The sequence below is a fragment of the Pelmatolapia mariae genome, linkage group LG12, assembly GCF_036321145.2.
Source record: "Pelmatolapia mariae isolate MD_Pm_ZW linkage group LG12, Pm_UMD_F_2, whole genome shotgun sequence".
NCBI classification, from domain to species: domain Eukaryota; kingdom Metazoa; phylum Chordata; class Actinopteri; order Cichliformes; family Cichlidae; genus Pelmatolapia; species Pelmatolapia mariae.
In genome coordinates, this window is record NC_086237.1 from 21,318,374 (window position 1) to 21,346,092 (window position 27,719).

The window sequence follows — 27,719 nt, forward strand, 5'->3', positions numbered from 1 at the left end:
TCCATCAACATGTAATGAAAACTAATTTGAAAACAGCAGGCAGCGATGAATAACTCTAAGATGAGTTCTGGTAACATTGTCTTCAGTGAGAGGTCATTATTGTCTCATATATGGGAAAAATTGGTTGATAACATTACGATTGATGATAGAACATTAGTTGTTGTCTTCAGGAGTTATGGCTGTCTGTAAGTAGGTCTGACTGAAAATCGATCAAGGGCAGAAACAATTTTACACCAAGTTTGTAATCCACCGTTCCACCATCAGATGCAACAGATGAAATGATGCGTGCTGGACAAAAGAAAGGGGCTGTAATACCATACATTTCTGCAATCTCTTACATTTAAATTCTCTGGGGGAAAAAATAAAAGTTGAGCAAGGAAAGGCTTGGTAACAAGGTAAACATGCAAAAGCTCAAAACATTATTTTCTCATTTCTTTTCTGTCTACCTTTGCAAGGTCCTGGATAGTCTAACGCAGCTGAGCTAAAATACCAGAGGGAAGAAAGTCAAATGGATTGTGATTATTGTCCTGGAACAGATTGAACAGGCTGTGGGAGAAGAATGTGAGCTGAATCCCATTTCAACACACAAGCCCAGGTGCATTTCTTTTACTGAGAGGAAGGTGAAATTCACAAAAGGGATCTAAAGAAAGCATTGAGGTGGTAATACCGGGTGTAATCTAACCACTTATCAACAGTAGTTTATCACTTTTTTTTTTCTGCAGCAAAAGAAAAACATTTTGCAAAGAACGGAGATGGTTTCAAATAATTTGCCTAGATTTTAACTGTTGCTCTGTGTTAGTTAGATTAATTTAGATGTCAGACCTACACTTAACTTTATTTAATCTTATGCAAGATACAATTTACGGGCATTCGAGGCAAAGAAATCGTGTAGCAGACAAGAAGAGCCTGGGCAGTATTAAACACATCTACAGTTATCTGCCATGTGTTGTATTGTGCATTGCAAAAAGATGGCACAAGGGTCTAAAACTCCTTGCTTTTTTTCTTTTTTTCTTTCTTTTTTTTTTTGCTTTTTATATGCAAATCCTGTCATTGTCTAGTCTTAGCCAGTCCTTGTCATTTTAACTTTCCTACAGAGCAAGACAAGTGCAGAAAATTAGGAATATACCACAGCATGACAGAAAACCAGAGAAGCAAAGCAACACCATGCTGGAATGACAAAAAAAAAAAAAATCACCTCGAAAGAGAAACTGCGATGAACGCATCACTGAAACCTTTCAAAACATGTGAATCATCTGCTCCGAAATGGAAATAAGTAATCTGTGGGGAGTTACAGCTTCCTGTCATTCAACAGGAAACCTCCACTCCCTGCCTAGCAGCTAGGATTATCCTCTGTGCCTCACAGTTCTGGTTCAAATTCACAGCCTGCGTCAGCTGTCAAGACATGTAATAAAATGTGTGTGTCTGTGTGTGCTGAGGGTTGCCTGTGCCAGGTCTTGCTTTCAGTAAGTACAGTATATTTGATTTGAAAATGTATTACATCCAAAACTGTGCGATTCCTCTCAGTCTGTTGTTTTAGGGGAAGATTACCAATGTCACTACTTCTTTCTTTTTTTTTAATGTCAGGCTGCAGGTCTTATAACAATGCTGACTGGACACCTTCGGACAGTGAAGTACTCTGAGCCAGGTGGTGAGGAGGCTCTAGTCCAACAGTGCTGCTTTCAGCTCTGCCATGGCTGAGAGGTACCATATGTCTCCTCTCTCAGGAGTCCGTCCCAGGCTACTATTGCCAAGCCGTTAAGGCCTATCCCACATATGTGCCATAATACTGTTAAGTACTAATAAGTCCTCAAGTGGTTAAGGCACTGCTGCAATTCAGATTGTGAACCCTTGTCTGTATCTGCATTTGGGCTTATGAACAATAGAGAAATGACCACAGGGAGGTTCACTGGGTGGTGGTATTCCCCAAGGACCTATACCTTCCTAAGACAGGTGAGTTTACTTCCTCATGAAAATGAACTTAATCAGATAATCTCAGCTAACATCAGACTGCATTTGAAACACAATATGGAAACCATGTTGCTCTTTAAATGAGCCAATTATTTTTGTAACTTTAGCAAAGTGAGCAAACCCGAAACTTTCTAGGGGCAATTAAAGCAGGTCTTTCAAGTATTAATTTTCAACCTGTTATAAAAGAAGAGGTCCTATTTGCCTCTATCACCATGGTTCCTTTAGTTTAAAACCCTGATACTTACGGCACTGTGACACTGGAGGCTAAAATAAGTGTGAAGTAAATAAAAAATATTTTCCAAAATCACAGTAAAAGGTTTTGCACACCTTTCATATTTAAAACACAAGACAAGTAGCTTCGTTCCGCTTATCGTTGCCATAGGAATAGTTTAACCAATCAGAGGCGACATAGTAGGGCCAGTTAGAAAGAGTAGCCAATCAGAGAGTCTGTTGTTTAAGAGCCAGGCTGTTTGAAACGGCAAAGCAAGCACCTTTCAACTGACGACTTGTGAAACGGGCAAGCGTGGTACTTTTTATGGTTATATAAAATAGTTAAGTTTCCGAAAAGCGGCGCTACTTACAGAGGTAGATATACTCACTTCAAGTAGTTTAGTTTTTTTTATGAGCAGCTGTATTTCTGTCTCCACTTCTGTTTTAGCTTTAGCTCTGATTTATTTAGCTAACGATGTTTGTTTAACTCGATCAATTAATGCGCCTGTAAATGAGTAAAATATAGAAAAGTGTAAGGTTTTTTAAGCGTACAGATAAGCATATTCGTGGATTTCTTTGTGCATGAGGAAGTTTTCTGTTTACTCTGTGTGTACCTTCATTAGTTTGTAATGTAGAAACTAGCGTTTGGGCTAAAGAAACTTAAACAGAAGGCTTCAGCTGTGGCTTGAAATAAGTATTAAAGTTTCTTTTATTAATCAAACGCATCCAAATATGTTTTATGTCCATGTACGGTTTGCAAAACATGAGTAGGTGGGAAACAAAAGAGTACCAACGGCTATCAATAGCTGCCAAAGATAACGGTGGTGGCCATGGCTGAAATTAAAATAAATACTATATAGTAACATACCAAAGTAGGTCCCGTCCCTATGGCCAGTTATTGATAGCTCATGCTGTGTTATTAAACTAGCACTATGACACTATATCTCTGTGTTTAGATGTCCTCAGACGAAGAAGAACCAACCAGTCCTGTTCTCCCCAAAGACTCGGACAGGGGCAGCTCCGTGTCCTCTGAGCTTCAGGTGAACATGTGCTTTTATTTACACTCATAATTCTATGGAACCATGTTTCCACCACTGGAAAACTATTATGTATTAAAAGGAAATACACATCTATTTTGTTTTTGTATTAAATGGTAAAAGGACAGATTGTCTAGAAGCTGCTCTGAAAAAGTTTGGATATTAAATTCAACATTTTACACGGTTGGTGATTAAGTTTGCTGTTGTCTGAGTCCAACCATTTGAATTAGTCTGCCAACCAAAATCGTGTGTGATATCAGGTTGCTTGAACTAGAACCTTTTTAAGTGTGAAAGTAGTTTTGCTGTGTTGCAAGTCCAAATGGACTCTGTTAGGTTGAGCAAAGCTTTACATAACATGGTCTTAGCATCACTAGGTGTCAAAATTGAAGAGTCACACTAAAATGTTGTAACCAAAATAAACAGACTTGAAACAATACACAGAAAAATACAAACTGTAACATGCTTCAATTGATATTTGACCACCTTGTTCTTTGTTATTGTTTATCAATTAACAGGATGAGTATGAGGAGCTCCTCCGTTATGCTGTTATCACCCCTAAATTTGACGCGCTTGGCGTTCAGTTGAAGCAGCAGAGCACCTCGCATCTGTCTGCAGCAGGTAGAAATTCAGATGGCACAAAGTTTCAACGTGTACCAGGTATGTTGGCTTCCTCCTGTATGAAGAACACTTTCATACACATGTCTGTGTAGGTTCACAATCATCTAGGTCATGTTAGTCTAGAGAGCTTAGAAAAAGAGGCAAAAAAACTTCTTTAAGGTCGTGAAGATGTTTCACTTCTCATCCAAGAGCAAAGGTTTTGGAAAAAACAGGTTTATCCCAAGGACAGAACTTTTGAGACTGAGGGGTAACACTGGTGGCTGCCTATTTATTTATTTATTTATTTATTTAACAATTGTAGATGCCTCTTGGGAGAGAGATGAAACATCCTCACAGACTTGAAGAAGTACTCTTGCCTTGTTTTTTTTCTTCAAGCTCCCTAGACTTTCAGACACACAGTTCACCAGGACTGGCTGACAGAAACTGAATATGGGCCCTTCCAGACACTGTCTGCATCAAATGATCGTCTGTCAGAAAGGATTTGGCATCAAAATATGGAGAAAATGTGTGTGTGTGTATTTATCAGCTTTATATTTTCATCTTTTAAACCAGTGTAAAAGGCTAGATATCAGTCTGTCACATTGTACCCCCTATCTCTTTCCCCTGCAATACCCAGATCTTAAACACTCCATCAGTTTCCTCCCCTGTTGTGACTCTCATCTGAGGTTTAGTGCTTTAACTGTCACGGAGTAGTGCACGAGGATGTAGAAAGCAGACGGGCCAATTGGTAATGATCTCCTGGCACTCTGCCCGTACTGCTCTTTAGAGTGCAGGCTTTCTCTTCTCCGTCCCTGCAGAATTTAATTAAGATATTGACATAAATGGTTTCTTGGACAAGGAGCCACACTCATCTTATTTACCACTCTCACCTTCACATTTTCTGCTCTTAAGCTGTTTTTTGTTTTCTGACTTTTTTGGATTACATTTTTTAAATCAACCATTTTAATCTATCTTTAGCCACATTTATCTATTCCTCTACCTGCTCATTGTAACTCCTGCATCTTCTTTCAGATTCTGCCATTGAAGCTAAGGATGGGAGGCACTCTAGCAGGAGCCTGAGATCGTCACAGGCCTCCCCCTTGATTGTTGAGCCACACTCGACACACTCAAGAGCCTCTCATGGTAAAATAATTGTAAAATTTCAGAGAAACAAAATGCTTATTATGTGTAACTGTCACAATACTGTTTCATATTCTCAGCCATAGTCTGCCTGTCTGTCTGCGGCTGTGCTTTTTTTTTTCCCCACTCCAGCTGAGAAGATGGCAGGTCATTCGTCTAGCAGGGCGTCACTGCTCTCAGACAATCCCTCAGAGAGGTTACAGGTGGCATCTGAGAGGTCCAGGCCAGATACCCCAGAACCCTTTGAGTTTGTTGTGACAGAGATGTTTATTTCAGAGGAGAACATAAACAAGATGGAGAACATTCTGGACACGTGGAGCAACAACCTGAAGGTTAGTCTGCTTCCACACAGTGTACAGCTGTCCTTCACAGCCACTTGGTTTCTCCTGTGGGCTTTTACATAGCTGTAAACAGCATTTATGCACAGATAGAGAAAATTTAATTGTGCTGTTTCTGGCATTTTTGAGCATAATGATATTTTTCACACTCTTCTTTCTCTGCCATTGTCATTAGAAAGTTATACTGTGTCTGTGGTCAGATTAGAGATTATATAGAGGGAATGTGTCTGAGCCTCAGGATGACTTTTTGAAAAGGATGACACCTCGCTGCTCTTCATGGAACCGTTGACCTTTTAACTGTGTTTCCTGGAGACATTATTCTTAAGGAAATGGGTATCTCCATGTGGGTGTCCATCCTGCCCTTTTCCTCTGATTTTGTACAGCTCATTCATGGAGAGCAGATGACAGCCAATCACCTGCTAAGCTGTGCAGAGCTTAATCTAGGAAAAAAGCAGTACCAGCCAGAATGAGAAGATGTGGGTTAAATAGTACACTCGTGTGTTGAGGGAGGGGTTTGAAAGTTCTTCTAAACCTGGAACTACACATCAGAACTGTAAAATAATACATCTCTGGTGGAAAACTCTTACACTCTGTGCAGTAGCATAAATCTGGCTTAAGTTTGATGGACTTCAGATGTTTCAAGAACTGAGTCCAGCAAAAGAAAACTTAGAGATGAATTCTTCAAGATTTCTGTGTTGTGCAGTTGCATCTGTCTGGCACACCTGTTCATGTAATTTAAAAATGACTACAGATATTTGTACAGATGCTCATGTTTGCTAAAGTAGAGTAATGAACACATTGTGACAGCCCCACCCTCTATTCCCTAATTAGTCAAATGTGCTGACGGAGCTACGGAAGTGGAAGTTGGCCTTCGTTGAGCAACACAAGCTGGAGATGATGAAGGAGAGGGAGAGGCATGCAGCCCAGACAGCTGGCCTGAAGTCAGAGCTAGATAGCCTTAAACAGCTGTTACAAACCTATGAAACCTCCAACCAAAGGAAAGATGAGGTGACTACACGTCTGTTTATTTGTTTTATCTAGTAAATCATTTAGATGTTTGTTATCGGGTAATTTGCAGAATAATTTGTCATTTATTTAATCACCTGTTGTTGTTTTTTGTTTGTTTTTCGTCAATAAAACACGAGAAAACTGTAAAAACACCCATTACAAAATCATGGACTCTAAGCTGACATCAACTAATGTCTCACCCTAGTCTCCACAAAGAAGGAGACTAGAGTGCAAAAATATTATATTTAGTGCAATGAAAGACTAAAAAAGACTTTTACATTTAAGGTCCTCATATCAGTGTTTTGTTAGGCCCCTATATACGTCTTTATTAATTAATTTGCACATTATGTCTTGCATGCCTGTGTAAAAACAAACAAAAATGTAAAAAAAAAATTAAAAATTCAAGAAGCACTCTACTTCCTTCCTTTTTTAGACCAACGGGCTTGTTTTGTGGACTCTTTCAGGTGATCGGGAACCTGAGCCAAGTACTGGACAGACAGAAAGAAAAGCTTGAGAAGATGAGGGCCTTCACCCACTGGAGACTCCAGCACATCGAGGCCAAAGAAGAGGTATGGTGTTTAAGAAGATTTCAAAACCTTTTGATATGATATTTTAGAAGTTGCTTGTGACATTAGAAATGCTCATCAAATAGCAAAACCCCTCTCTACCTTTAAATTGTCAGAGTAACAGAGATTTTTGCTATGTCCAAACTGCTGGTTTACTAAATTTTGTGTTTTTTTTCCCCCACCGTTGCTGTTTTTTCAATGTGAACTTTCATACAAGTGTTGGTGATTTACTTAACTCATCGGGTAATGCCATTCCTTAAAAATCACCAATTCATATTTTTGTATAAACCACGACATAAAATTCATCACGAGAACGAATGCAGCTGCACAGGAGTGACTTATAGACGTAATTATTGCCTTGTAAATATTACAAATCACAGCCCTGTGGTTCCCCACCAGGCTCGTTCTTCTCAGGTGGCACAGCAGCACTACAATTTGCAGCTGAAGAAGAAGGTGTGGTTTGCCTGGCAGTCTGTGATCCAGAAACACTGGAAGGTCAAGATGGAGAGAGCTTGCCGTTCAAGGGCTGAAGAGGTCTGCTCCCAGATGTCTGTGGAGTATGAGGCTAAGCTAGCAGAGGTCAGTACATGTGGGACAGTGTGTCTAAGATGAGGCTGTGATGCTCACTTCAAACTGAAACTCTCTGCATTTAAGTAAATGAGCATCCCACTTTTGATAGTATATCATGGTAAATGGACTGGTTTTCAGCTCTGTTTGAGCACTCAGAGTGCTATCTTACTACAAGCCACATTCACTCTTACAGACACATTCATACAAGCAGTTTTTTCTATGCCTAAACACTTTCGTCCTGACATTCAAACACTTACACGGATGCATCAGGTTCTGCAGAGTAGGGGATTGAACCATCAACTTTCAGATCATTATATAACCCACTCAGTGTTGGGAAGGTTACTTTTAAAATGTATTCCACTACAGATTACAGAATACATCCCCCAAAATGTATTTTGTAACGTATTCCGTTACATTACTCAATGACAGTAACGTATTCTGAATACTTTGGATTACTTAATAATATTATCATGCTTTTTACAACTACATGAATGTACTATTACTGTGTGATTTATTACTGTTACTGAAATACCAATACCAACTAGATTTTTAAATCTTAATATAAAATGAGTAACATTAGGTAAGGCTACACTTTTTGCAGCGATCTCGTATAGAAAACTATTTCGCGTGTATATAAAACAGGTCCGCGGCTCCGAACCGTAGTAAAGGGACCTCTGGCTAATACGTCGGGTTCCGTGTCGGGCTCGTAGCCGAAAAATAGCTTTACTTTGTTATCTGGGTCAACTTTTCTAGCGTGAGACAGAGAGAGGCGTTGAAAGGCTGCTCCAACGGAACTTATTGTTTTGGAGGAAAACACGAACACAGTGTACAGTCGAGTCTTAATAGCTTACTTACAACTGGGCTCGTCAGGCACTCTTTTTGGCTGCAGTGGTTATTATTATATTTGCATGCTTCCATCTCCCGTTTCGGGTCGGTTGCAACTCGTACTTTTCAACTCTTTTTCTCCCTCCCTCGCGCTCACAGACACATAACGGGTATGGCAGTCCATTCTCCCTGCAGCACGGACTACACTGCCCATGAGGCTACATTCTTTAGGGCGATGCCTGTAACACTCTGCCTATTGCCTTCATATTAAATCATTTTTGTGAATAATTTTTAAAAATATTTCTTCACCTCATTATGCGGGCCGCAAGTAGAGGTGACATGGGCCGCGAGATTGAGACACAGGCATTAGAGCCTCTTAATGCGTGTTTTGTTTGGGTTTCCACCAGTGTGGAATTACCAAAAATAGAGAGCATAGCCTAACATATGAAACAGGAAAAGACCGCCGTGTAATCCATTTATTTCAATATCACCTTTTTAAACAGTAACTGTAATGGAATACAGTTACTCATGTTTTGTATTTTAAATACGTAACGCCGGTAAATGTATTCCGTTACTCCCCAACACTGAACCCACTCTACCACCTTAATTACTGTGAATTACTTCTGTGTGCTCTCCAAATCACTGTAGAGCACGTGCCGATGGAGAAAAGGCAACCAAAAATACATCCTACATAGGGCTTCATGTTTTCGTGTTTTTATTAAGCTGTAACATAATAATCAAATGGGGTTTTTTTTAATGCACATCTTGTGTTTTTCTTCTTTTTAAAAAATAATTATATAAAAAGATAATTCAACAATTCTTTCTATCCTTTGCTACCTGTGTGCACAGCACTGTGAGGCCATAGAGCGGGCACAGGCGGAGATTCAGAGACTACGACTAGAGCGAGAGCAATATGAAGAATCCATGAAGAAAGCCTTCATGAGGGGTGTATGTGCTCTCAACATGGAGGCGCTCAGCATGTTTCACTCTACAGAAGGACGAGCAGAACAACCTCCAGCTCATGATCAGCATGGTTTGTAGTAAATTTGTGGCCTGTGGAGAAAAACATTTGTCTTCGTAGAAATGTAGCACACTAAAGCATGTACTGCTAGGATGATATATAGACTGATGCTCTATACAATGTACCGTGGTTGCATCGTGAGCCTTGCCTCTGCGGTGTATTGATTTAGCGCAGTTTTGGAGATTGAAACGAAAAGACAAGATGGAAACAGCATTTTTCCAATAGAGTGCAGCCATGTGCTATTGACGTTTGTTGAGATTTATGATTGAGAGGAGGGAATGGGGTCTTTGCACTTTACTTGAAAGCCTCATTTAATGAAGTTAAATCTGTGAATATGCTCAGCACTGCGCAAAAGGTGCTTTGCACAGGTTGGCAAGCTTAATGTGGCAATGAAAAATTGGTTGATAAAATTTAAAACCCTTTTGAACCATGTTATGAATGATGTAATGAATGTTATTTAGTTGTATGTAAATGCTGGGAAGATTGGATTAAGAGCTTTGGACTATCACCTGACACTTCAGTAGAAAACCTTAAACTCGGACCAGCGGTGTTTAAAATGCTAGCATCATATGATTATCACCAAGACGTCCCACTGGCATGAGTTGGGAAAAATATCTCATCATTATATTTACACCACCTGTCGTCAGATTTGTTGTCTGAATCTGTTAATTTTTTTTGTTGATACCATGACTGCTGGACTTGGATCTTACTATCTTTAGCATGTAGAAATGAAGCCTAGCATGGGCATCTGCTCATCCATCTGCTTTCAGGTTTAATGAGTCTTCCAAACTGAAATGTATGTTAATACGATGCTGTCAGCCGGGGCGGTTAATTGATTACCCCTTCTTGTTGCTTTAAAAATTAGCACTTTTTTTTCCTTTGGATTTTTTTTAAACCGCACATATTTATATATTTTATACTTTATAGGACTTTTGCAGAAGTAATGAATCCCCAGCTCTTGCTACACCTGTGGTTTAAAATGGGTACTTTATGTGTCATCTGACAAGCAAGAGATCATTGAAATATTCCCATTCAAATACAAACTCAGGATTTCCAGTTTAAAGGGGGGATTTTGTGTAACTACAATAAAAATGAGTTATTACTGAGTCCTAATGACTCAATGAAGGTTTCTTTTTTGTGTCGTAGTTCCTCTGCCTCGTGAGGATGCGCGTGGCTCCTCTGCCATGGCTCAACTCCAGCCATATGCCACCTCTTCCACACAGTTCAGTCCAGTCCATTTTGACCACCCAGACCCGTCGCACAGTGAAGCAGATGATGTGGCAAGTCACTGTTAATTTATAATGAAAACACACCATAGTACAGTGTCTTTCCAAATCACTCGTGGTTCTTGAAATTTATTTATTGAATGTTAAGTATGTCCTTTCACGTGGATCATTTTGTTCTTTTGATTATTTATTACTTTATATCGCAGACAATTCTGGCTTCACATATAAATCATGTGATTGCCCTAAAAATGAAGAATTTGTAGAGCAGTCTTGAATTTCCTTTGTTATACTTTTTAATTAGATGCACTATGACTAACTTCCTCTAAATCCCAAATCCTGATCCTGTGTTCACTTGTTGCCTTTATTTGTAGATGGGCTCTGGTGCCCCCATGTCCCAAGAAGAAGCACTCCCTCCCACTACAGTGGTGCACAGCTCACTCCCTCTTGGGGGAATTGCAAGTTCCCACAAAAAGGTTAGTGTCAGACATATAGAGCCAAACTACCAACAGCAGCTGAATCTATGTCCTGCGTTGTTGTCTGTACTGTGCTATCTAAATCTCTTCATCAAAAATCACATTTGTATATAACACTAAAAATATTGCTTGTTTTAGGTAGGCACTCGTGTCGTCACAGCAAGTCAACAAAAATCCTCAAAGACTGTAACGGCTCGTGTCGCTGCACGCCATGAGATCAGTAAGGTGGGACGTAGCAGCCTGCAGGTGATGGGAGTGGCTCCACCCATGAGCTCTGTGGTAGTCGAACGGCATCATCCTGTTACGCAGGTATGCGATGTGATGCATCAATACTGTTCCTTTACGAGTCTTGCAGTCATATACTTATGAATCTTTGCACAGTTTTAGCTTCAAGGTCATGTTGTTGCGTATCTCAGACCACATCTAGCACAGCTGTTGCTTTTAGACTGCTCCCTCTAGGGTTTTCAAGTGACTTTGCACTTGAAAACCCTACACTTAAATTTGCATTATTTTTCACATCAGCTGGTTTTTCCAGGACCTTATAGTTGATGTCTGCATTGATAATCTCGAGGACTCACCAGAGCACCAAAGTTTTATACTGGAAACTGCAGTTTGGTCTTTGGGTTTTAGCCCAAGCCCAAACTCTCATCACCAATAAAAATTCTGTCACCTTGAAACAAAAGTTGATGTTTTGGGGGGTTTTTTGGTCAGTGGTGAAATCTCAGTTCCCAGTGCAAATGGTGATAATCGGACTGATGTTAAAAAAATAAAATCAGGTATGCTGGAAGCAGTCCAGAGGTGCATGAGAAGATGCCTACAACATAGGAATTAAAACAACAGACTTTAATATTGTTGTGTTGTTTAATTTTTGTTTTTCTATAAGCAAAATCACTTAACTTTATAAAGGCACCCTTTATTTTTCACGTTGTTCAAATGCACCTTTGTTTATGTGAATTAGAAAAGCAATTTAAACTTTTTTTTGTTTGTTTTTTGCTTTCTTTTAGCTCACCATTGGGCAAGCAACAGCTGCTAAATTTCCAAGCTCCTCCCAAAAGGGCCACACGTCCACTGCAGGCAGAGCCTCCTCCAGAACGCACAGCAGCACCTGTCACACACACTCCATCAAAGTAGTTGACTGATGACACGCACATATCTCAAAGATCTTCCTTAACACCAGCTATGCAAAAATCCAAATTGATGGAATTTTCTGTCTTGATATGAAGGCCATTTTATTTATTTATATATATGTGTGTATGTTTTTTATTACCCTAGAGTTTTAAATGTGAATGTGTTTCATTTGTAATTATTACAGATGGAACAAAAGTTCAGAGAATTCCAAAATGAACATTTATTACTTTGCTTTAAATTATGCAGATAACTGTGTACTGAAGTGTACTGCAAGGCGACCATCCAACAGCACATGCTGTTTACTTGATGAAACCAAAGCTATATGCTAATGGTGTGACGCACAATGTTATTTTTAAAATAAATTATTTCACTGCAGACGTCCTGTAGAGATGCTTCGTTGACAGTGATGCGAACAGTGTAAATACTGCAGTGTTCCTCTTCATGAAATGGTACATCTTTTACTGCTGACTTGCTCTGCCTCCAGTCGAATCTTATCTGAAAGACGAACATTTGATGAAGTAAAACTTTGGAACAGGCGGTGCAGAAGATATAAATTTCTGTTTATCAGCATACTTGTTAACAGAGTGTACCTGCAGCTTTCGTGTTCCCAGTGCAGATGAGGCCCTGGTAGAGGTCTTTAGCAGGGGCCTTCAGAGCCAGTTCCTCCCCATGAAGCCAGATCAGCAGCATTCTGTTCCCATGCTCTTGATAGCTGTGCTGACCTGCAGGTAAACACACAACCCTTTAAGTTCAGAAAAAAGGTCAACCTGCAAAAAATACCCTAAAGATACCAAATTACAACTTGGAAAATAAGCTGTAAAAATTTCAATGTCATTTAATGTCATACTGGGATATTAATTTTTTTACCTAAGATTTCAGGGTATTTAATTAATGTGTTTGACTCAAGAAGGTTAAGTTAGATTTTCAGAGGGTTGCCAAATGCACAGCAGAAACCTGCCCTGTCAGTGTGTGAGTTATGGCACCTGTCCACTGCTCCTCGATGGCAGACACTTGCTCCTGAGTAAAGTCCCAGTGTGTTGCCAGTCTTTTCCAGTCTCCTGGTTTCAGCAGCTTGTACGCCAGGCGCCAGGCCATCGAATACAGCTCCTTGTTCTCACTGCGGCGGTCAAATTTGAACGTCAGTGCATGCTCGGTGCGAACAATCTCATTAAGCTCAGGGTTAGCCTGAAAGGGCAATTAAATCATGTCAGCAGGCTGATAAAGGCCACACTCTCCAGACAACAGAGGGGCACAGGAAGAAATTTTTGGCAAGACACTAACCCGTATGATTAGCAATATAAATGTCAAAGTGAAACATTTTGAAAATCAATAATGGAAGAGAATTCAGGCATATTCTTAATTAAACTGATGATAAATCGTATGTCGAATGTTTCTGGGCTCAGAATCACTTTTACAGTGAATGCTTTAATAGAATTAGAGGGGATTCAGCTAATCGAGGATGTGACACTGAATCATTCATGGTGAAAGTAATTATTGATTTCAAAGCATCGTGAATGGATTATGCTCGTGAAAGTTACAAGTATCATTTGATTATCCCCTCACCTTTTTCTGGTCATAGTATCGTTCTGCTTTGATGATCATGTCCACAATGTTTACCTCATCTGCTCTGGCTGCAACACCCAGAGCAGTCTTACCCTGCTACTCCGAATCCAGCATGTACAGTGAAAAACAAATTAAATTAGAACTGCAAGAGATTGCATTTAGTTTGATTTTTCTTGTATTTTCAATGTATCATGCTGCGACAAAGGCTTACATTAATTATCATTTTTTGCTGTTTGGATAGCATTAGTATACAGTTTAATTTCATTAATATGACAAATGCATCTTACCCGGTCCTTGACTGTTAGATCAGGCCCAGCTTTAAGAAGCATTTCCACAACCTCAGCTTTGGCAGTCTCAGCAGCAATGTGCATAGCTGTCTGGGACCTCTAACAGTCCAAAGCATGACACGACATAACGATAAGCAGGAATTAGTTTGTCTACATTATGTTCATGGATGCTTTATTTTACTGTCTTAGGCAGGAGCTTGTACCTTATCTGTGGCATTGATATTGCAGCCAGCCTCCAATAGGTAGTAGATAACAGGGATGTGACTGTTCTTCACTGCCAGGTGGAGAGGTGTCTCTAGATCCTGAGAGCAATAATATTATGCTTCATAAAAGATGGATTACTCTGCCACTGCTTCCTATCTGGTTGTTTGCTTACCTGATTTTGAAAGTCCACCTGGACATTGTACTGTAAGAGAACTTGAACAAGAGCCGCGTCTCCTTTTTCTGCAACTGTATGGAGAGCGCTGCATTTGGCCTACAAAGAGTACAAAGTGAGTCCAGTTGTACTATGTCTAGAAGAATCTTTAAAAACTGATTTTGTTTATGACATATTTTTCAGGATAAACACCATAATGCATATTATATTAGTAGTACGATTAAAAGCAGAACAGTAGAATAGGTATTTAGTTATTTGAATCTACACAGTACCAAAAAACGCCACCTAATGGTTAAAAAAAAAAAACACACCGGTACACAAACAAAAGTTACCAAAGAAAACACATGATTTTCTGAACTTGCATGTTATGAACATTGATTACTGTAAGTATTTGATGTGTGTATTTTTCTCTTAGCCTGCACTGGTTCAGTAAAACTTGGCCTGGTATACTGCCTGAACGTACCACTGTGAGTATGTTGGGGTCACAACCGGCCTCCAGCAGGAGCTGAGCACATTCTTCCTGACCGTGGTCTGCAGCCTGGTACAGAGCGGTCTCACCATCCTGTAGCACAGAACATCCGTCAGCAATGATGGAAATGGAAAATTCTTCTAACATAATTAACATTTTAAGTTATTATTTATTATTATTATTATTAGTAGTAGTTATAACAAAGTAGAATTTCTTTACACTGAAGGAACGTTGGCTTGGATCATTCAATTAAATGCCAGCAAATAAATTAGTTACTGCAGATCTTTTGGGGGGTAAGGTTTTGTAATTATCTCTTACTTTAATGCATCATTAAGCCACATCAGTACTAATACAAAGGAGCACATTTATCATGTTCAGTTTACCTGTTACCTGCCAGAGTTCGATCCAGAAAGCTAAATGTGTCATTATACTAACCGGTAGATGTTTGATTCATCTCAATTGATCCCAAGTGGAGCCAGCATCCAGCAGTGGATTAGCGGCTGAGCTCACACTGTCACAAACCAAACCGTGATAGAGAGGATGTTTGCACTGATTGTCTACCATATTGACTTCATCCCGAGTATCAAAGCTCTGCAGCAGCAGTTGGACGACATCCAAGTGGCCGTTCCTGGCAGCTAAGTGCAGGGGCGTGTCCCCTCTCTGGCAGAAGGGAGGGAGGGAAACAGCTTGCATCAAAGAGTGTTTGACTTTGAGCTTTCTTGCAGGTGTGACACTGAAATGTGCACTCAAGGCACATGTGAGCATAAACAGCCATATACTCGGAAGTAGATGCAGCAAAATCGCACAAATAAATCCTCGTGCACACCTTGTTGGGCTTCATGGTGGCCATTTTGTATGGCTCCATGAGCACCTGTAACATCTTAACGCACCCGTGTTCTGCTGCCAGTGCAAATGCTTGGTGCCCTGACTGAAACACAAGAAAAGAGGCTCAGGTAATCACATGTAGTACATGCACTTTAGCTCAAAATGAAATTTGCCACACAATTGTTTTGTGCAAGTTGCATACCAGGTCATCCTTGTCAAGTTCTTTCATCTGCAGGTCATTTACAATGTAGTCTACGATTTCAGTATGGTTGTTGATGGCAGCACAGTGCAAAATATTGAGTCCTTCCTGAAGCAGACAAAGAAATACCTTTTTCTGTTAAATCAGACAGGGCGCTGTTTGAGAATTTACAATGCAAACCAAATTCATCTTGAACCGTATTTGAAAATGGAAAACCACAGTGTAAAAGATACAGTATAACAAAAGCAAAATTGTACAAAATACAACGTGTAGCTTGTGGTTTAATTTCCTTGAAATTTAGCGCACCTGAAAACTTACAAACAGGTGCAGGAGAACAAGAGGGTATATTTAAAATTAAACAAATTATACTTAAATTCGAACGTCGAAATACTTTGTTTATAGCATTGTCAGAAATATGTGCCACTAAACATTACATTTTAGTTATTTATAATTTGATGCGAATTTTTCAACTCATAATTACATATGGATGTGAATTACACAGATTAAGCTTAAATGTATTTATGTGAAACTGAATTTCGAAGCTTTACAAAATTAAAATCAATCAAAACTTCACACCTCCATATTACTTGTATTACTTTTCGTTTCTCAGAACTAAAATCCAGTTCTCATAACTCAAACTCAGTTTTTGCAATTCAAATTCAGTTTTCTGGGAGAGGCATCAGGGTTTCTGAGGAAGGGCAGCTGACCATGGATTCACACACAAACTCTTCAAGCAGTCGGGGCTGCCTCTGTACCGTGGATATTAAAAATAATTACAATATTAGGACGTTAGGCTACTCAATAATATTGTTTGACATTACCAAGGTTATTATAAACATATTACAAAACTAGATTTGTAATACCTGTACTGATTTTCCTGAAACAAATGCAAAATAATCATTTTAGCCAATATAGAACTAGAATGTAACTTTGGACGTTACTATTTAAAATTGCTTAGAGGATACATTTTGTCCTGTCTTTTTAAAACGCTCTGAATTGACCAACTGCTTTCAAATATTTACAGTATAGCTGCACAGTAAACTCAGAAAAGGTATATAGTACTTTAAGGGGCATTACAGCAGAAGTTGCAGGCTATATTATGAAGTGTTACTGAAAATTAAAAGGTTAAATAGTATAGATATTAAAATATCTGAATAGCAGTGTGTTGTTTTGAGAGGGTGTTTGTGCAAAATCTAAAAGGAAAACAAAAAAACCCCCAATAGGATTAATTTCTCAGTTTAAGGGTATTTCATCTCTGTTGGTTAGTGAGAAGCAGTAGAGGAGAATTCTTCCTTCTACTTCACCTCGTTCTCAGCCTTCTGTTCTGCTCCAGCCTGCACTAATAATTTCAGGATGTCCAAACTGCCAAACCAGGCAGCCAAATGAATGGGTGCTACGCCGTACTGTCAGACACAGAACACAAAATGGTAGTAGCCGACTTGGAGACATTACATAACATATTGTCCTTGGCTCAAATCCTTGCATCTAACATCTTAAAATCCTCCCACCTTGTCCTTTTGGTCCACTTTGACCCTTCGCTGTAACAGCAGCTTAACAGCTTCTTTGTTTGTGCAAGCTACTGCAAAGTGAAGGGCAGTCCTATTTTGCTGAGGAAGACAAAATAATCAACATGTTATCAGTTTAATGAAAGTTTATTCAGTGATTGGGTCTGTTTGGCTAATGCAGATACTTTATCTTTTCAGACGCACCACATTCTTTACGTTGGCATTTAACCCTTTTCCAAGATCCGTCATGGTCTCCACATCGTTCCTCTTAGCTGCTTCGATAAACTCCTTCTCAGCCTCAAGCACTACATAACACAGTAGACAAGCCTTAATACATGGCTTTTTTCATACATAATGTAATTAATTGTGTTAATACATATTAGATAGCAGGATTATATCACAACATAGAGTAAAGTGAACTAAGATGGTGAGATTTTCAACATTACTACCTACACACCCACATAGCAAATACAGTGTTTTTCCTTGGAAGGAAACTGTCACACCTCACTTCAGTGACAAACATTAGAAACTCAAGTGCTCGGTTCTTGAATCTGCTACATTTACTACACTTTCTATGTCTTTTCTGTCATATAAAGCACAAAAAGCTTGTTTATTCTTTTTACGTTTTTTTTTTTTCTTCTTTTTATCATTGGCTGTTCTTGCATACTCACACATCTCTACGTCATCAAAACTGTTGTCCGTCTCTTTGTTTGAATGCTTGCTCAGAGCAAAGTCACTGAATCCCCTCACAGTCTCCGGTCGTATCCACTTTCGAGGGTCCAGATTCTCCTTTTTAGGAGAATGTTTCTCAATCATCCTCTTCAGAGCCAAAGCTTTTTTTTCCATTTGGAGGCTCTTACAACAAAGCCACGCTTTGTGTATTAAACAGTATAGGTTATATTCTGAAAACAGTCTACCTCGTTTCCAGAGGAAAAAGGTCGCACACCTGTAAAGAAAGCCAGTGTTATCCAATTTCACAAAGTTCTGATCTTCATAGAGCCAAGAGCGAGGAAGTGTATGGTAGTGTACTCCTTACTTTAGTGCCGCAGGGCTGATCCGTATTTACTTTACTAGCTCACACCCTAGAGATCCCCAGTGATAGTAACAGGTTTATTTAACATGACACATTTCACTTTGACTAGTCAGTGGCACAGCTGTGGCTATATTATGGCTCGAGTAACATGAGGAATTTATACCAATAGTCTAACTTAAATTTCTATTATGTAATGCTGGTTAAAAGATTAACAAAGGAGTTGGAGTTCAGTAGTAGTACATGTATGTCTAAGGAAACAAACGTACTGTATATGTAAGGAAGCGGCGAGTCACATTTACACAACTTGAAGCGGTACAGTTTCATGGCTGACAGCAAGAACCTGTTTTTTTTCTCACTACATTGAACCACTCATTGTTTGGTTACAGTTCAGGCTGTTGGAGAGGTGATAAGTGTTGAGTGTAAAAAAAAAAAAATGTCCCTAAAAGTGAGATTTCAGCAGAATAATTTATTGCAACAATTTAAATGATTAAAAAAAAATTCTCTTTTCTTCATTATTAAAGGTATACACTACAATTAAAAGTGACACAAAAACACAAATGTGACAATGTCATAATAAAATAACCTAATGAAGATAAATAAAAAATATATATCTAGCCTGACCATTAAATAAAAATGCATTAAAAGGAATTATTGGACTTGTCTTCATCTTTCATTTTGGATATCGCTTAGAGCAGACAAGCAAGGTGTTTTATGAGCATCTTCTATGTGCAAATTTAACAAGCTTTGTGCGCAGTGACCGCAGGATGAATAAAAACTGCGCAGGGAAGCCGAGGGAATAGAAGAGCTGTGTTTTTACTTCCTCAGTTCATCCGCACTAGGCTGGAGGTTGCCCCTGAATGACTGTCACCTGAAGAACTTGTCGATGGTGTTGCAAGGACCGAGGCTTTTAACCTTTTTAGACGGAGGAGACGAAGGCGTGTCCCGTCTAAATCATAAAAAGAACACACAACAATGAATACTTTTTTAATTTATCCATATAAAATTTCAATGCTACTTTAGTCACACTAAATGGAACAAGAAGAGATCGCGTGTCAGCATTCAGTGAAGCGATTTGTAAACAAGCTGTCTCACCTTTTGCTTTTGCCTTTGCTTGCTTGCTTTAGCTGAAGATGTCCTCCGTCTACAAACAGAAAGGGACACTTATTGGCATGGACAGAAAAAATAATGTATCCCCCGCTGTCTTTTCTCTGACATAAAAATGACTTCCATTGAGGAGGTTCACAATTGCAGCACCAGGGATATAAAGAGTGCAATTTCTGAGGCAGGCTTGTTTAAGAGGAAACCGGGGTGCAGTTCATTGTAGGAAATGAATAGGTGAGAAAGTGATTTAACAATTTCCAAGGCCGGGGCAAAGGGAGCCCCATGGGGTGAAATGAGATGTCTTTTCCTGGTCTGAATCGATACAAACGTCTCACATAGTGTCACTGTCTGTAAATAACAAGGTCATAGGCCACTGACACCTTCCCAAATACACATTCCTTCTGTTAACTCTGCTGTCATACAGCTTATAGACTCGGCTAACAGCATCGCTCCTGTCATCACGACAGAATAGTTTCTGTCAGAAAAGAGGGTTGCTGTTAGTACCCTCATGTAGCCGAAGCATGTAGTGACTGCATGCATCATAATGAAAAACAAATTTTTCAGAATACACACGCAACGAGGTTCCCTTTGTTTAATACACGCACTTACCTGTGCTCTTGCTATTTTTAACTGGAGATGGATTTATGGAGGATGATGTCTGTCTCCCCAGCTCATGTAAGACCTCCTGGTTCAGGCAGAGGTCAACGTGGTGGTTGAAGACAGCCAGGTCATGAGTCTCCTGGGTCAGCTGACACACTGGGCAGACGAAGACTGGCCCTTTGCTATTAGATGGCTGAGGCTCTTGCAAGGTCGCAGTTTTGTTGTCGTCTTTAATCAACGAAACCTTTTGAACAGAATCTTTTTTTACGCTGCTCTGGCCTTTCTGAGGATTGACTTTTGACTTCTTCTCTTGAGCCTCGTGCCGCCTCCTCAGTTTGTTCACTGCTACACGTTCCTCGCGGTCCTTCTTTAGATCCGACTCTGACTCTGTGTCTGACTCTGTGCCATTGTTTGTTTTTTGAGAGGCGTTGCTGAGACATTGGTCTATATGCGTGTTGAAGACATTCAGGTCGGTTGTTTCCACCTTTCTGAAGCACACGGGACATGTGAGGGTTTCTGATTCTGCACAGGCTGATGTGGATGCATGCGCCTCTACAGGACTGGGAGTTTCTGAGAGATCGGGCGGTAAATGGTTGTTTTCGCTTGCTATGGCCGGAGTCCCCGTGTTAGCAAGCACTGGAGCGTTTTCCCCGCTCCCCTCATTTTTTGTGGCTGCATTAGCTGCCTCGAGTTGCAGTCTTCTAACATGAGCCCTTTGAAAGAAAGACTGCTGGAGTCCCACAGTCGCCTGGCTTCCTTCTGTCTGCCTCTGCTTACTCCGCCAGGGAAGGTCTTCTTGTCTCTGGTGTTTCTGTTCCACTAGGGGGCACATAAGTGGCGAGGTGTGGAAGGAGTAAGCATCGGAGAGATGCTCATTCCCCAGTTTTTGAAGCATCCCTTGGGAAGAACTAGAGCAGTCTGTCTTGCCGCTCTGCAGAAAGCCGATGATGCTCTTCTGCAAGGGCTTTTTATCATCCAAACTAGCGAAGGCAGAAATTCGAACACCTACAAGCACAAAAACAAATCATCCGGAGAAAACCTCTAAACGAATGCCAGCTGTGTTATTATTTCCACATGAAGCTTGTCACACATCATTTAGGTTCATTTCAAGCTAGTTATATTAATTTATATGTCAGTTTTATTGTTATATCTAATTACCCATGAGCCTCAGTCTGAGTGGCTGAGGGCTCTCATTTTCTATTTCCGTTTTCAGGAGGTCCTTAGCAACAGCGAAGATCTCATCCACTGTGGCAACAGCACACGGCAGCGTCATTGCCCTGGTTTTCACCTCGAAGTTCACATTCTTGAGCTTCAGTGTTACCGTTTTACCCTTCCAGGAAGACAAAAATATATATATACGCCTTTAAATTCATATTAGGCAAACAGTCACGGCCATTTCAGCCTGCACTCTAATTAGACATAAATAATAGTACCAGGAAAGAGATGGAAATCTGTATAATCATATCAGTGATTGACTTGTCAGAATCCATTTTGTGAGTTTTTATGGCGATATGTTCAAAGCTGATAGTAGCCCCCTTCTGTCTCTTTAATGGTCCTCCATTTCCTGCAGCTATCAAAGCCACATCAGGACCCAGGTAGGGGGGGTAATAGTTGTGCTAAGCCATCCAGTCCTTACTGTATCGATTCAAAAGGGAATGGACATGTTAGAGTAACTGTATGAGATTCTGTTTGGAGACACAGTAAATCTAAGAAGGCCAAGTATAAGAATTGTGTGTTAGGAAGGTGTCGAGCCTCCATGTGCTGCCAAAATGGCTTCTTCGTGTTTCTGGAAATGTATTGGAGCGACAGAGCATCATTCTTTCAAAAGAAATTGTTTTTTCTTTCTCTCTTTTGCTATTTCGATGATGGTGATAGAGAGCGGTGTCTAACATGTCGGTCCACAATGTGTAGGTGTTCAACTTTACACAACTTTTATGCCATCAAATCATTCAGTGATCGCTCGTGCCCTATGGAAGGAGGCACTGTGATCTAGAAAGAAGATGACAGGGGGATGACACAGCTGTAATGAAGGGGTCAGGGGTTTAGCTTTCCCTTTAACTTGTCTGTTGTCTGAAAAAAGTTGATGTGTGAAAGAAAGGTAGCCGAAAAGATGTTAAAGAAAATCTTCTTATACAGCGGATATGCACAGATATGGGTTTAAAGGTTACAATAACACTGATCAATACCTTCAGACCTTCTTGCTTCATGTCTTCTGCTAGATCTTCACAGAGCTCCCTGCACAAAGACAACTGCTCCTCAACTTTACTCAGTTCTTTAAAGGTCCTGTAAATATTGAGAGTATGACAGAGAAATTAGAAGAGAGCCGAAAGAAGGAAACCTTTTTTTTTTAAACTATCAAATATTAATTAAAATTGTTAAAAAACAAACCTCTCTGTGCTCATGCTTTTTCTTTCTTCATGCCTGTGTGACAGCAGAGACAGTCAGTTTTATCTCCTTCTTCTGGAGATCAGTTGTACTTGAATGTTATGAAGCAAGCAGACAGTACCTGGGTATATATGTGGAGCCCAGACCCAGAGAAACCTCCAGGAAATGATGCCAGGCTGTCTCAGAGAACAGCAATGACAGCAACGCCATCTGCTGGCCAAGATGGGAGCAGGTACTGATACCCAAAGCGTTTAGCATCTTCTCACTCACCTTTCCTATGCCACAAACCTAGAAAAGCACATAAACATGTTTTTAGCCTTTCAGCCATGTTTCACTCCACATCATGTCTGTAAACCTTTATACTGCATTCTACTCAGAACTTCACAATTAAAGAAATCAATGAAGACAATTAGGAGGAAAAAAACAAACACATTCAGCTAACAAGCAAAAGATCCCTGGTTCGATTCTGGGAGGAGACACAGATCCTTTGAACGTGTGACACATGGATTTCCGGAGTAAAAATCAAATATTCAGAGCTACCCACTGCAGAGACCCATTGTGAATAAGGGAACAACTGAAAGTAGCTTTAAACATGCTACAAATAAACTGGAGAAAGTCCAAACACAAGATAAAAAGGAAAAAATTGTAGCAATTGTGTTTCTTGTTAGAGATCACAAATCAATTTTGTTTTTTTAAAAAAGCCACTCTTCTAGCATCAAGCTAACAAACCTTATTTCAGATGGTTATTTAACACATCCAATGCTTTTTCACAGAGCAGGGTTATACATGTAAGAGCCCAAAAACAAACTTCTATGTTTGTTTTTCTACTTCTAAAAACATCTATGACGTTTTAAGATTAGAATTGTGGCTTGAGGATTTTATCCAACCCAGTATTAATTACACTTTAACAGACTCAATCTTTGTCCTTTCAAACATCCTAGTAAACAAACTTCTGTTTACTATTAAACCCTTGAAAAACATCCAGCTGATGTGTCTTTTACTAAATAGACTCCATCATGTCTGCTCACAGACACAAATATGTGACAACTGCAGTTTTAACTTTGTTCTGTTATCAAGTTGAGCCACAGACTGTGACTATTATGAACCATGAGCCTCCCATTGCAGTGGGTTGTCTCAGCTCTAACCCAGAGCAGTGAGGTTTGCAAACAGGCGAGTCCAAACTCAAACGTTATTTGCACTGTTGCAGCAAAAGAAAGAAAAAAAACAAAACACTAAAAATCTTACTCACATTCTCAAGCAATATGCTACAAGCACACAGCTCTGCTAATGCTTTAATTTAAGCAATGGGTACTGTACTTTGCGAACTGGAAGGTTCTGGATGAAGTCCATCACTGCCTCTCTGGTGGATGGGAGTCTGTATTGTCCATTGGGTTTGTTTTTGTCACTGCACACCTTAGCCAGCATCATGTTTGGCGCAATTCCTGGAAGATTGGAAAATATCATTGGCTATTTTTTTTTCCCGAACAGCTGGTAAAGCATGCATAATAATTCCCAAAATATGCATACTAGACTTGTCAGGGTTGCATTAGATTAGAATGAACTGATGAACTTGGTGTACAGTCAAACAAAAGTAATAAAAATTTAGTATGAAAATATGTTATAAACTATCATAAACAGAGCAATAAATAAATAGGTATTCGTAATGACAGCAGCTTTAACAATGGCACAGGGATCAGCGATGTTCAGTGGCTGCTTAGAGCTCAGGATGTGAGATTTATTACTGTATATCCCTGTTATGCAGTTAAAATGAGAGTGTTTTAAATTAAAAGCAGACTGGTTTCTCGCTCACCTGCACTGGCAGTCAGCATCGTCTTCTGCTCAATGCGGAAGCGCATCTCTCGCACAGCCTCTTCAACAGATGTCCCAAACACCTCGAAATCACCTGCAGGAGCACGCACACCTTCAGGGCCCACTGGACTGGGAGAGGAGCCTGGGCTGTCCTCAAACAGTACTGGGGAGAGCTCTCTCACCTCTGTCACAGCTTCCTGGGAAGGCTCAGCTTTTTTCTCATCTTTACAAGAAAAGAAAAAAAAAAATCACACAACAATCAAATGGATTCCTGATATATAAAACTTAATATATATGTGTTTGTGTGTATATATTAAAGAAAAACAAATCCCTACCTGTGGTCATGTCTCTGACACGGAAGTGATGTGTACGTGCGGACTCTGGCCAGTGCTGCCTCTGCTCCAGGTGGTCTGTGAAATCTAGATAAGCTTCATCCAGGCTCATTGGCTGAAAGTTCGGGTCATAGTCTGCAAAGATCTCCCGGATCTAACAAAAGGACAGACAGATGGGCACCTGTTGAGCAACAAGCCACTGAAAGAATTTGTTTGCATGTGTGTTTTTTTAGATATTGCGCTTACCTCATTGCTCACAGCTCTGTACTTATCAAAGTTAAGTGGAACAATGACTAAACTGGGGCAGAGTTTCTTTGCAATGAAGCCAGGCATGGCAGCTCGAACCCCATATTTCCTGGCATGATAGTTAGAGGTCGACTGTGAAAGGAAAAGAGGCGATATGAATGAAACAGAGAGAGTGGCTGTTCTGGATCTTAAATGGCCATGATTTCAATACTTAATCTTCGTGTAGTTTGTAAAGTAGTGAGAGCATGTGTATACTATATTTCAGTGCAGTGTGGTTTATATTTGAGGTAAACCTTTAATATCTTGTTTCAGAGTTCAGACATAATTCATAGTCAGTATCTGTGGCGCCTACACCCTGAGCGTGTCCATTAGCCACAATAGCAATGTTTTTAACCCACCAGCATGCTCATGGATCCTACGGCCATGGGCTTGTCCTTCAGTTCAGGACAGTCTCTCATTTCAACAGCAGCGTAGAAAGCATCCATGTCCACATGTACAATCACACGGCTTAGATCACGACTCTTCTCCAGCGCTGTGGAAACCTTTTCCACCTACACAGAGAGAATAAAATGAAAAGAAGCCAGTTGCTTGAAGCTCACCTGAGTTGTGTCTGTGTGATTTTCGGGTCACCTCTGGAAAAAGAAGTGAGCTTTGGCCATGTGAATCCCTTACATCTTACCTGAGCTTGTGCTTTTTTTAACTGCTGCTCTGTGATCCGTGCCTTCTGTAGCATCATTTTCGTAATGCGCTGGTTCACCTGCTGATCTCTCTTCAGCTCATTCTCGTAAAACTTAGATCCCTGCCCAGGAAGGACAAGGACAATGGGGAGTTATAACAACTCTGTTTCACAGCTTTAATAAAAAGCTACTGTAGCTCATTTATTTTTAGGACTGGATGTCATTACACAGAGAATAGTGGACGCAAAGGGGAACAGGATACAATCTACAAAAGTGGATGGAGGTTCATATTGTCCACAGTATCATTTGTGCCTTTTATTGGTTAAAGCTAGATATATCCAAGTAAACCGGGAAAAAAAAGAGTCCATTTTTAGATTTTGCTCCCACAATGTCCTCTTTTAGACTATAGCAGCAAGAAACTGTCCACATACACGTGTAAGCTTTTATAATACTGCAAACTGAAACATACTTAACAATGTAATGCCTCATCTACATATTTCAAAATAACATTTTAGAACACCATTATACAAAAGCTATTCATATTACTGTAAGGAATGAATTATGACACTTATATAGTGATATAAGAAATCTACAAAAAAATGCATCATCAGAAATAATGTCAGTTGAAGGGTGCCTGTCGAGAAGCCATTCTTAAGGAAGGCAAACTGAAAAGGCTCATGTGTGTCAAATTACACAAGAAGTGGACTGAAAATCAGCAGCAACAGGTCTTGTGGAGTGCTGAATCCACATTTTAATTTTTTTGTTCAAATTGTCATCAGTATGTATGCAGGTGGTCAAGAGAAAGGTTAAATAGTGGATGTGTGCAGCCATCTGTGGAACACGGTGGAGGCTTTGTCATGGTTTCTTGTTAAAACTGATTAAATTATGAACACAGAAAAGTATCATCGGATTTGAATCCACCGTACAATAACATCTGAAAAGTGTGTGATTAGCAACAACTTCATTTTTCACACCATCTGAATTAAGGCTTGTGTCCAAACACACTGCCGGTGCAGTAAAAACTTGGGTACAAAAAGCACACAATGCAACACTATCGGTCATAGAGAGCATGGAACAGTGTGGCATCATCTAAAAGCAGCCAACATCCATAGAAGAGCTTTAAATGTCTTCCAGGAAGCCTGGAGAACTATTCCTGAAGACTACTTAAAGAAATGACAAGAAAGCTTAGCTAAGAGAGTTCAGGTTTTGTTGAAGAATAAAGGTGTCAAACATTTCATGCTTGTTAGAATTGTACATCCTCTGTCTTTGCCTTATATGTAGTACTTCTATGTATTTTTTGTGCGTGTTTCAATATATTGCTGCCCTTATTTTCCATCCATCCTAGCAAAACATAAAGACATACAGAACGGCACGTCAACAAATATCCATGCTTATGTTCTAAAAACTAATCATTCGGTTATTTGCATCCTCTCGGAGACAGTTTGTGTAGATGACTATCGGGTATGTGACCTCAGGTGTGTCATGCGCGTGTCTTTGATTTGTGAGCACTTACCTTGGAGGTTTCCATGATGATCTTATTGATCTTGTCTCTGTCAAGACCTTCCATACCAGCTTTGTTGTCATTGAGAGCCATTCTGGAGAGGAAGCCCTCTTCTTTGGTGGATGCCACCCCATTCTCCATCCTAATGACTTACTTAGTGCAGGTACACTTCAGGTTATAACGAACTGGGCTGTTTTCTGAAGAACTCAGAGCTGTACCTCCCCACATATGTGCGGCTTTCCGGGCTGGATCAGATCAGAGTTTCTCAATGACAAATAAGAGCCACGGTGACTGTAAATTAAGTCACTGAGCTTTCTGACATACATGTCTCTACATGTGTTGAAAACAGCTACGGCGGCGGGGTTTTTTTGGCGGCACTTCCGCGTCCATACGTCATCAGCCAAATAGGCGGGACTAAAAGACCAAGAGCGTCATTTCAGGATTGTACCTTCCCTTCAAAGTTTGCTTTTACAGTTTATGACTTGGGATTGTGCAGTGTTTCTGCTGATATGAGTTAACCTTAGATTGTTATCGGTCCGTTTAAAGTACACTGGATACTCCTGAGTGCCAACAAATATGTTATGAAACCCTTTGGCATATTTCACACGAGGAATTAAAAATGGATCTGCTGGTCAAGTAAATTAAGACATTAATAGATGAAATGTAGTTTCGTTGCAAACAACGAAACAGATCCTCACAACACA

The 27,719-nt window shown here is 39.9% G+C and overlaps 3 protein-coding genes across 4 annotated transcripts; 1 reads left to right on the plus strand and 2 right to left on the minus strand.

Annotated features, from left to right (window-relative positions):
• The first annotated feature begins 1,857 nt into the window (after positions 1-1,857).
• poc5 (POC5 centriolar protein homolog (Chlamydomonas)) lies at positions 1,858-12,485 on the plus strand. Of its 2 annotated transcripts, none has more exons than XM_063489579.1 (13): positions 1,858-1,950; positions 3,135-3,218; positions 3,731-3,872; positions 4,845-4,955; positions 5,085-5,284; positions 6,122-6,298; positions 6,763-6,867; positions 7,264-7,443; positions 9,109-9,292; positions 10,427-10,560; positions 10,878-10,979; positions 11,118-11,288; positions 11,984-12,485. In XM_063489579.1, the coding sequence occupies exons 1-13, from the start codon at positions 1,873-1,875 to the stop codon at positions 12,116-12,118; spliced, it is 1,803 nt and encodes a 600-aa protein (XP_063345649.1). In that variant the 5' UTR covers positions 1,858-1,872; the 3' UTR covers positions 12,119-12,485. The 2 variants fall into 2 exon arrangements, with proteins under 2 accessions (XP_063345649.1, XP_063345650.1); XM_063489580.1 differs by lacking the exon at positions 1,858-1,950 and adding an exon at positions 2,445-2,553.
• A 9-nt stretch (positions 12,486-12,494) lies between these two features.
• ankdd1b (ankyrin repeat and death domain containing 1B) lies at positions 12,495-18,652 on the minus strand. Its single transcript, XM_063490676.1, has 15 exons — positions 18,003-18,652; positions 17,536-17,636; positions 17,335-17,433; positions 17,131-17,229; positions 15,830-15,934; positions 15,629-15,730; positions 15,364-15,462; positions 14,797-14,895; positions 14,334-14,432; positions 14,161-14,259; positions 13,958-14,056; positions 13,671-13,766; positions 13,091-13,292; positions 12,698-12,829; positions 12,495-12,602 (listed from the first exon to the last, which is right to left on the minus strand). Exons 1-15 carry the CDS (start codon positions 18,175-18,177, stop codon positions 12,547-12,549), a joined length of 1,662 nt encoding a protein of 553 aa, XP_063346746.1. The 5' UTR covers positions 18,178-18,652; the 3' UTR covers positions 12,495-12,546.
• A 247-nt stretch (positions 18,653-18,899) lies between these two features.
• polk (polymerase (DNA directed) kappa) lies at positions 18,900-27,369 on the minus strand. The gene is made up of 14 exons (XM_063489582.1): positions 27,028-27,369; positions 25,517-25,636; positions 25,236-25,388; positions 24,838-24,969; positions 24,595-24,745; positions 24,261-24,482; positions 23,768-23,892; positions 22,572-22,738; positions 22,454-22,486; positions 22,252-22,348; positions 21,224-21,395; positions 20,075-21,070; positions 19,457-19,505; positions 18,900-19,310 (listed from the first exon to the last, which is right to left on the minus strand). Exons 1-14 carry the CDS (start codon positions 27,154-27,156, stop codon positions 19,229-19,231), a joined length of 2,628 nt encoding a protein of 875 aa, XP_063345652.1. The 5' UTR covers positions 27,157-27,369; the 3' UTR covers positions 18,900-19,228.
• Between the last annotated feature and the right edge of the window lie 350 nt (positions 27,370-27,719).